Source organism: Lissotriton helveticus, chromosome 2_2, assembly GCF_964261635.1.
Source record: "Lissotriton helveticus chromosome 2_2, aLisHel1.1, whole genome shotgun sequence".
Classification (NCBI taxonomy): Eukaryota; Metazoa; Chordata; class Amphibia; order Caudata; family Salamandridae; genus Lissotriton; species Lissotriton helveticus.
The window spans coordinates 448,852,867-448,862,802 of record NC_136060.1 but is presented as its reverse complement, the minus strand read 5'-3'; the positions used below and the strand labels follow the sequence as shown (position 1 = coordinate 448,862,802).

General features: G+C 39.5%; 1 protein-coding gene across 1 annotated transcript; it reads right to left on the bottom strand.

Moving 5' to 3' along the window:
* Nucleotides 1–459: 459 nt before the first annotated feature.
* LOC144821677 (uncharacterized) lies at nt 460–2,157 on the bottom strand. The gene is made up of 2 exons (XM_078678900.1): nt 1,731–2,157; nt 460–1,379 (listed from the first exon to the last, which is right to left on the bottom strand). Exons 1-2 carry the CDS (start codon nt 2,155–2,157, stop codon nt 460–462), a joined length of 1,347 nt encoding a protein of 448 aa, XP_078535026.1.
* Between the last annotated feature and the right edge of the window lie 7,779 nt (nt 2,158–9,936).

Here is a 9,936-nt window from a genome sequence, read left to right as displayed (position 1 = left end):
GATGAAATCACGCTTCAGGATTCTTCATAAAACTGGAGGAGCATTGCAAGTACCAACCAGACATTTGTTGTAAAATTGTAGCAGCATGTGCAATGCTACATAATCTAGCAACTGAAAGAGGAATAGAACTTGATGAGGACGATGTGTTACCTCCAAATATAATTCAGCCTCCACAACAACAACCAAGAGCACAAGGACCAGAGGCAGCAGAGGGCAGAAGGAGAAGGGCAGACATCACACAGCATTACTTCTAAATGAGGTAAGAAAAACTCTGAGAAAGTAATTTGTTTGGAAGCAATGTGAAATTTAATTGAATATGAAAAGAAATATCTATTTTTTTAGAAATTACACAGTACTAAAAACTTAATTGAGGCCTTTCAAATCAGACATGTAGAAATGAAAAGCAGTGAATTACAAACAAATTATAATCAGGAATACCCTGCAAGATGCATTGAAATGTCATTTTTTATGGCCACGCACTCCTAATGCCGTCCCTGGACTTTTTCCAGTGTGCATGTTGGCATTTGTGGCATCATTCTGCTTCTTAATACTTCTCCGTGTGCCAGTCAAGCAATGCTCAGATGTGCCACTTTCAGCACTGTTATGGAATTGCTCCTCCATTGCCATTAGCTTTTCAGGGGATGCCATGGACTGTGATTTATCAGATGGGTCTAAGGTAGACTCCACACCTTTTTGAATGTGTTTAAAAGTTTTCATCAGTAGTACCTGTGTTGACAGGGTTTGCTTGCAGAGGGCACGGATACAATTTGTAAGGGAAGTCATCTCCCTGTTATGGGCCTGCATGTTGTTCTGGACTTTAACCTGCCTTTTAGCACTGATCTTTTGATGTTTCTGCATCAATGTGCACATTGTCTCCAACGAGTTTGCAATACGGTCAAGCTTCATTGCATTTGAATCATGGCCAGTTTTCATCACATTGATCATTGTATTCATACTGCTTGCCAAAGTACCCATTTGTTTGCTGATGTGCCCCATTTTGCATTTTATAATCCTAATGTCTTTCCCTTGCAGACGCTGCACCTTCAAAATGTTGTCCTCTACATGATTGCCAGTGAAGGTACCCTCTCCATCCTGACCACTTTCACGCACAGTAGTTCTACGCATAGTAAACTGCTGCAGTCTCCTTCGCCTACTCATCGTTGGATTAGTGACTGTAGGAGTACTTTGAGGCTGGCTTGGAGTTACATTGACATTCTGCTCTGTTTCTGAATCTGTCTGGAGCAGTTGTCGCACCCTTTGTCTTTCACATGGCTGTGAATTGGCAGTAGAAGTACTGGGAGCATTTTCCATTTGATTTTGAGATACATCTTGGGTGTGCAAATCCCTTAAGTCCTGCTCAATTAACTCTTGGAGTTGCTCTATGATTTAAAAAAACATTAAAAATATTGTTACTTTTGGTTTGCACTACCCTTGCAATATGTATTAAAGTTTAAAAATGATTTCACTTTAAATTATCTAGTCTCATTTTTTCTATTTGCTTGAATCAATTTGTTTTGGTATAATGCAAATGTTATCCTATGTGTACTATGTATAAAGAACTACAACTACCACAATGCACTGCTTTGAGTTCATTAACAGTACTAGGAGGATGAATGTGACTCTGTCACATCATTTGTTATCAAAGTTATTCAAAAATGTGGAACACACATCAACACTTTCGAATTAATGGTCTCCATTCACACTTTTTGAACCACATACAATTCACTTACCTTCAGTAGGAGTTGGAATCTCAGATGTATCAATGTTTGTAACTCCAACTACAGCCTCAGACAAAAGTGTGCTTTCCACCATTTCTTCCAGGGGAGTGCTGGGTGTATCCCTGGGTGTTCCACCTCCAGTTAGCTTAGCAGATTTCATTCTCTTTGCAAGCTTCTCTTTTGCACGGCTGCGCAGGTCATACCACCTTTTCTGGGGATTATTAATATCGCGATGTGCAACTCCTACTGCATTGACTTTTGATTGTATGGCAATCCATAGGTTCCTTTTCACAGAGTCAGGGACCTTGAGAGACAGCTTACCAAAAAGCTGCTCCTGTCTTGCAGTCACCTCCTCAATGAGTATTTCCAATTCTTTATCTGAAAATTTAATTTTTCTCTTTCTACATGGCCCCTCTTCAACTGCATTCTCATTTTCCATTTTCAAAGACTAAAGAAAGGCACAGACTGCAGCAGCAACCTTCAGGCAAGGCTCACACAGCAAACTGCCAGACCACACATTCAAACTAGGGAGCAGCTGTGCCTGATTGCTGAACTGGCTTTCTGGCAGTTGAGTCAATGAGATGCATCATGTGTGTAAAATCGCAATTTGCGATATCGCAAATTGCGATTACGCAATTAAAGAATCGCAAATGTAATGCGATTCGGTAAAAATTGCGATTTTTACCGATTCGCAATAAATTTGCGAAAAAATGATGCATAGCCATTTGCGATTCCTTATTTGCGATTCCTTATTTTTCGCAAATAAGGAATCGCAAATTGAAACGTTGATGCATCTGGGCATATATATTTTTTCGAGGGCCTTTCAGCTGCCATGCACAACCAGGCCATTTGTGTCCCTTTCTGTACGCGTGTGTACTTTTTTTTATTTTTGTTTTTATTTTACTGTTCCGATCTACCACCCACCATTTTGGTTTATTTACTGTACTGTTCTGACATGGTCAAAGGCCATTTAAAAATGGTAAAATAAAAATATTAGAGTGCAATGGAACACAGAAAGAGAAGTGAGTGCCCCAGCATTGTTTTGCTGCTGCTAGGCCCTTGAAAAAATATATAATTAAATTAAAAATATTTTTATGTGTGTTGATTTTTAGAGCGCACTGTCACCCAGGAAAGCATCCTGGCCTGGAGCAGGGGTGAGTCTGGGAACAACTAAGGCCTAGTGGGAATAATTGAAAACCAGGGGGCATATTATCAACACAGGCGATAAAATTATCGCTGCTTTTATCGGCAGAAAACTGCCGCTAAAGCCACTTTTGCGGCAGAGAACTGCCGCTAAAGCCGCTTTTGCGGCAGTTTTCTGCCGATAAAAGCAGCGATAATTTTATCGCCTGTGTTGATAATATGCCCCCAGGTTTTTGGTTTCTTACAGAATTCAAGTAGTGAGGAGGAGGCTTTTATGTGTAGAGGTAGTTTGTTCCATGCTTTAGGAGCGATGTGGGTGAAGACTTTACTGCTAGATCTGGTTTTCTGTATGCATGGGATTTGTCAAGTTGTGTCTGAAACATTTGTGAAAGCAGGTGCGATTGTTAAGGTATTCTGGTCTAATGTTATATAGTGCATTAAAAGTGTGGGTTAGATCTGACATCCTTTATGTGGTTTTCTCTTAACTCTTTACCTTCAGACCTCCTGAATTTGCTGACTTTGTTTTTGCTGGCTTCAGGACCCTGCACACTTTATCACTGCTAATTAGTGCTAAAGTGCTTGTGCTCTCTCCTTAAAACAATCAACTGGCATATTTAATTCACTTCTAAATCCCTAATAAAATGGCACTACTTGTGCCCAGGGCCTGCACATTAAATGCTACTAGTGGGTCTGCAGCACTGAGTGTGCCACCAACTTAAGTAGCACTCTAAACCCTTCTCAGGCCTGCCAATGCAGTCTGAGTGTGCAGCTTTAAACTACCATTTCGACATTGCAAAATAAACCATTTGGCAGTCTCAAACCTTCCTTTTTAATACAAAGAAGTCACCTCTAAGGTAGACCCATAACAGACTATAACGGCAGGGTACAGTGTACTTAAAAAGTTGGACATGTGTTTTTAAGTTGGACATGTACTAGTAGTGAAAAACTGCTAACTTTGTTTTTCACTATTAAAAGACTTACCTCTTCCATTGGATAACATTGGAGTTACCTTATTACATTTTATAAGTGTGGTTTCCAAATAGGAACAGGTGACCAGTTTATGTGTGGTGTCTCTGGCATTGAATTTTAAATACCTAATTTATGGTGAAGTTGGATTATAATTTAAGATTTTGAAAAGCCACTTTTAGAAAGTGGCAAAACCAAAGGGGAAGATGGACGGAGTGTTGAACAATGAAAGCACTCACCCCCAGTCAAATGATCTGGGTTTAATCTATGAACATTCTTTATCTCACTCCGCCACCCCAGTTCAGACATGGCCATATGCTATTCAATCTGACCCTGTGTCTCATGGGAACAGTCCAGCCCAAACTGCCAAGCCATGTCTTCCCTGGACCGGATCAAGCATCCTAGGACCAGTTTCTGGCTAATCAGCCATCATCAGCCAGGCTAGCTTGAATCCAGTGGCAAAATGAGCAAGGGACCCACGTCTGGGCATACCCTGCCAATTTAGGGCGAACAAAGCAAAACCAAAGAGGGTGATGGACAGAGTGTTGAACAATGCAAGCACTCACCCCCATTCAAATGATCTGGGTTTAATCCATCATCATTCTTTAGCTCACTCCGCCACCCCAGTTCAGTCATGGCCATATGCAAATCAGTCTGACCCTGTGTCTCATGGGAACAGTCCAGCCCCAACTGCCAAGCCATGTCTGCCCTGGACCGGATCAAGCATCCTAAGACCAGTTTCTGGCTAATCAGCCATCATCAGCCAGGCTAGCTTGAATCCAGTAGCAAAGTGAGCAAGGGACCCATGTCTGTGCATACCCTGCCAAATTAAGGCGAACAAAGCAAAATCAAAGGGGATGATGGACGGAGTGTTGAACAATGCAAGCACTCACCCCCAGTAAAATGATCTGGATTTAATCTATCATCATTCTTTAGCTCACTCCGCCACCCCAGTTCAGACATGGCCATATGCAAATGTGTCTGACTCTGTGCCTCATGGGAACAGTCCAGCCCAAACTGCCAAGCCATGTCTTCCCTAGACCGGATCAATCATCCTGCATGTATTGCCAAAGAAAATTTATTTTTCTGGATTTTTGGGGGGTGTGCTTTTTGTAGGTGAGCACAGCAGTTGTTACTGATTTTTTTTTAACTGTAAAAATATGTTTTATGCAGAACTGTGCCCTTTTTTGTTAGCTTAACTCGGGTTATGGATTAAAGCAAGGATTATGGACTATTTTCAAAGGTTTCAAATTTAAATGACTGATCATGACTCTTGGTGAAAAAATATATTGAATGTAGGTCCAAGAGTTGAAAAAAGAAGACATCTTAGGTAGGAAACCCTGACTTTTTTATAATTTAAACATTATTTGAAAAATGCGAATTGAATTAGGGGGGATTTTTTATCAAAAAGCAAGTAAGGAGTTATAAGAGATAGGGTAGATCAGGAATGGAGGATGTGTGAAATTTTATCCAGATAGTCGGAAGCCACCATCAATGAAAATTGTTGAATTGTACCCAATAGTCGCTCGGACATTGCCTTTGTTCTTTTAGAAATGTGTAGGTTCAGACTACATGTTAATGATTGAGAAATTCTAATTTATTGGAAACTTTACTCCTTCCTAAAAATTTCCCAAAAATTATAGAAGTTAGGATGTGGTTTCCCAATGGATTTGTTGAAGGTGAAAAAATATATTGAATGTAGGTCCAAGAGTTGAAAAAAGAAGACATCTTAGGTAGGAAAACCTGACTTTTTTATAATTTAAACATTATTTGAAAAATGCGAATTGAATTAGGGGGGATTTTTATCAAAAAGCAAGTAAGGAGTTATAAGAGATAGGGTAGATCAGGAATGGAGGATGTGTGAAATTTTATCCGGGTAGTCGGAAGCCACCATCAATGAAAATTGTTGAATTGTACCCTATTAGTCTTTCTTCTTTGCCTTTGTTCTTTTAGAAATGTGTAGGTTCAGACTACCTGTTAATGATTGAGAAATTCTAATTTATTGGAAACTTTACTCCTTCCTAAAACTTTCCAAAAAATTATAGAAGTTAGGATGTGGTTTCCCAATAGATTTGTTGAAGGAGTTGTGTCTTCCCTCTATGGCATTATTTGTGTTTGCTCCTCCCTCTTAGCAGGACGAATATTAGCTCCACCACCTCACATGGAAACATAATTTCCTTCTGCAACCTGACCTGCTTAGATGGCCAATTTACAAGCCCCTTGCCACACTTTTACGCCACTGTTGTGTCACTTTTGTGATGCATCGGCGGGCAAACAATGCGACACTATGCAAAATATTTACAACGTGATGCAACTAGTGAGATGCGTCACGTTTTAAAGCTCTGTACTGCATTTTACCTGCGTCTGGTAAAATGTGTGCAGGGTGGGCGTTCCGACGCAAGGAAGCCCTGTAAAAGTGACGCAGTGAAATCTACAAGATTTCACGGAGTCACGTTTCCGCCCCCGCGGCATCAAATCCTTACGCCTGCTTGAAGTGGAGAAAGGAGTGACGCAGCATGTTAGGTATAGGGCAGCCCTGAGCGTCGCATGTGTCACATGACTCCAGCACTAAACTATTAATCTATTAGTAAACTATTCAGATTCTGTAATTGATGTGTAGTATTCATCTACACTGTCAGGATGAACAAAACAAAGTGCAATTTGTCTTTTTAATTCAAATTGGAGTTTCTGTCTGATATATAATCCTCAACTAAGGATGTTTTTTTAATTTCTCGCCAATATGCCTCTGAAAAGTGAAAAAACATCCTTGTACATTTGGTAATTATGTTAATCATAAGTACTTCAACGTCAATTAACAATTTACTAGGACTTTTTTTCATTGTTTTAGCTTTCATCACTGACAAAAATTAAGTATATGTTGAAGATTGTTTATCAGGGAGTAACCTCTACACCAGTGGTCTTCAAACTTTTGTCGAGACCCCCTTGTCAAACCTTTTTAGGCGTAAGAACCCCCTCTGACAAAATTGTCTAGAAACTGGTTATCCTCATCATCAGCATCTATCGACAACCATAAATGCCCCTGTTAGACCTGGCATCCTTTGGCGTGTTTCCCGTGTGACCTTATGAAATACAGTGATTCCAGTCCTTTTCCTATCACAAATTGCAGCCTAGCACCAACATAGCAGGATTGTTTTGTACGGGAAGAGGCACCTTTCTTCACCTAAACAATTCTGAGGGGCGTTCTCCTATTTCTATGTGTGCTGCAGAATGCAGCACACGTGGAAAGATGAAAAAAACGAGGTGAAATGAAAACATTTCTCCTCGTTACGCGTCTATTGGAGAGGCATCAGTTTTTGGAGCTGCCCCAGGTTTACATGATTTTGTAAATAGGGGGCAGCATCAAATCCATGGGTGTTGCGTGGGAACCCTACGCAAAGCCCATGGAACACCTCCTTGACGCAGAGTACTGCAACGCAGTGACTTGCACTGCTAAGTCTTACTCCATATCTATGAGGCCATGCACAGCCATCCAGGGTGACTTTGCCCTGCCTCATGGGTATTGTTGAGATGCTTGCGCCGCTGGGGCATCAAAAAAGGTGATGCTTTGGCGATGCAAGTCTCTCATACATAAGCCCAAAATATTCTGTACGTTTTTTTAGGTCTTCACCTTCCGGTATCGACATATAAAATAATGGGCAGCGTAAATGAAAAAGTAAATATAAAAAAGTTATTGCTCAGTGGGAAATGCGCTGTAGTACATTATCACATTTCTAATAGTTAATGCACTGCAGAGGTCTGTGTGTAACCAGAGAACCATATAATTAAATCTTGATTGGTGCAGTGGAGAATAGTGATGTGTATTTTTAGTGGTATGAAGTCACAGCCTGTGACGGAAAGCACTGTGAATATGTAAATTTTTTATACTTGCATTACATACAGGGTAAGATAGAATGCTGCAAAACGTGCAAGTAGTTTTAAGATAAAATGGTGCTTTCAAAATGTAGTTTTTGATAATCCCAGAGTGTGTGCACTAAGGGCTGTATAAATGCATTAAAATTAAAAGCAACCCAGCCAGCTGTTAACTCTTTGCACTTCCACTCAAAAAAACACACCTTCCATCTTCACAAAGAAACAAAACTGCTCCGAAGCATCCTTTACACTTGCAGATTAACAGATAAGGCCATTTGCCTTTCATTCAGGCAAGCAGCTGATAACGATCTCAATTAGTGATCCCACCTGGGTTTTTGCCGGGACAAGTAAAGCTGGGGAATCTGCAACTCCCTTCATAGAACTCCACGACCCCCTTGGGGGTCGCGCCCCACAGTTTGAAGACGTCTGATTTACACTAAGGGAACTACTGTTTGCTTAATTTAGTCATGAATAGTATATATTTGGGTGAATGGTTGGGGTGTGGATTTAAATGCCCCATCCATCATCCAAATATCAATATAATATAGTGTGCTAAAGATTAGTATTCTTTTACGAGGGTTTTTGTTGTCATGAAAAAGAAAGGGTTCAATAGTAACGGATATAGAAAGTTCAAGTGGAATGTTAATGTCAGAAAAGGTTTGGGGTGTTACTCTTAGGGGTTTCCTGCCTGTTTTCTATGCTGAATAATTCTGCGTAGGTGGCGGATTGTGGACAAACAACTTGCTACATGTAATGGAATGTGTTGTGAAACCTCCCTCTAAACTGAGCCACAGGGTTCATTGGTGATGGAAGCAAGTGCTCTAATTTCCTTGATATTTTCTCGAACCTCTATCTCCATTGCAGAGACAGAGTGGTTATCCTCTGTGGGTCTTTCAACAGAGTCACCGTGAGTAACCGCTCTGCCTTTTCTAATGGGTTGAGTAATATTGCACTCACCTCCAATGACTCCTGGGCTCAGTCAATCTATCCTTACAATAAACGTACCCACTGTGACTTAATAATCTGTTACCTCTGCTGGACCTGGTGTATTTATCTTGTTTATTGCATGCCATTATATGAAAAACAAATGGAAAAGAGAAAAACGTTTTTTTATTTATTTAAACTGTTGTGGTTTTCCTTTTCCTATTAAAAAAATATGTTAGTGAAAAGTTAATGTGCAATATTTTCCAGCTCAAATATTAGGCTTTTATTGTTTTTGCTTTTTGATGTTGCTTTTGAAATGGTTGCTTTGTTTTTCTACCCACAAATGAATAATGGTTAAGTTTGAAAACACTAGAGTTATTTGCAAAGCTTACCTTTTTGTCTGTTTTCTTTTGTTAAATCAGAAAGTTTTGATGTCCTTTGTGGATGGATTTGTGTTCCGAGGCTATGGTTCAATGTTGGTCTTCTTCTTGTTTTGTTGGTCCCGAAATAAATTATTAAGAATTAAGAATTATTTTTTGCAGTTTTCAATATTTTCCATTATCCTACAATTTAAAAGAGGAGTGGGTTTCAATGCTTGTGCACTTTAAAGTTTGGCTTAACAGTTTTACTTTTCTGGAGAACTTATGGCAAAGAGTTTACTTGGGCTGTACTTTATTTAATTTGATGTTTGAGGGTGTTTTCTGTATTCTTTAAGGAATATTCAGATTTCCTAAAAGACTGAAAAAAACAGATTTTCTTTCTTAAATAGGTTCTTTCTTAAATAAGATTAAAATACATATTTCTTTTTTAAGTTTACATAGCTGTGATGTGAAGTTACATAAACACCAAATAAAAATGCTTGTGCACTTTGAACATGCAAATGTATTTAAAAAATCCAGATTATTATTACTTTTCTCTCTTGTTTGCTTTGAAAATTGTTGTGTGTCGTTACTTTGGGTTAGAGAGTGTGTCCTCTTCTGTTGGTGGAGTTTATCCTTTATTCTGTGGAGAAAATGTTTTGTTTAATAAATGTTTTATTGTTTGTATTTCACATTAACATGCAAATATAACTGTTTTAGTAACTACCATGTTTATTTTGCGGACTACAACTTCACATTCATCCCCATCCAAACCTTTCGCTGAGGCCAGCAGAGGTTGGGGTAGGAAGAGTAAATTTTCCCCACCAGCATCCAACATTTTCCCTGAGGCAAAAACCTGTCAGATTTAGAATAGTACATTTGCCCCCCCACCATCCAGCTCTTTCTCAGAGGGAAATACAGGTTGGAGAAGGAATAGTAAATTTGCCCCCACCAGC

Bases quoted from the DNA above. Each gene is read 5' to 3' on its own strand.
- LOC144821677 (XM_078678900.1), bottom strand. From the start codon at position 2,157: ATGGAAAATGAGAATGCAGTTGAAGAGGGGCCATGTAGAAAGAGAAAA. The intron at 1,380-1,730 runs GTAAGTGAATTG...TTTAAATCATAG, and splicing joins GATTCCAACTCCTACTGAAG to AGCAACTCCAAGAGTTAATT.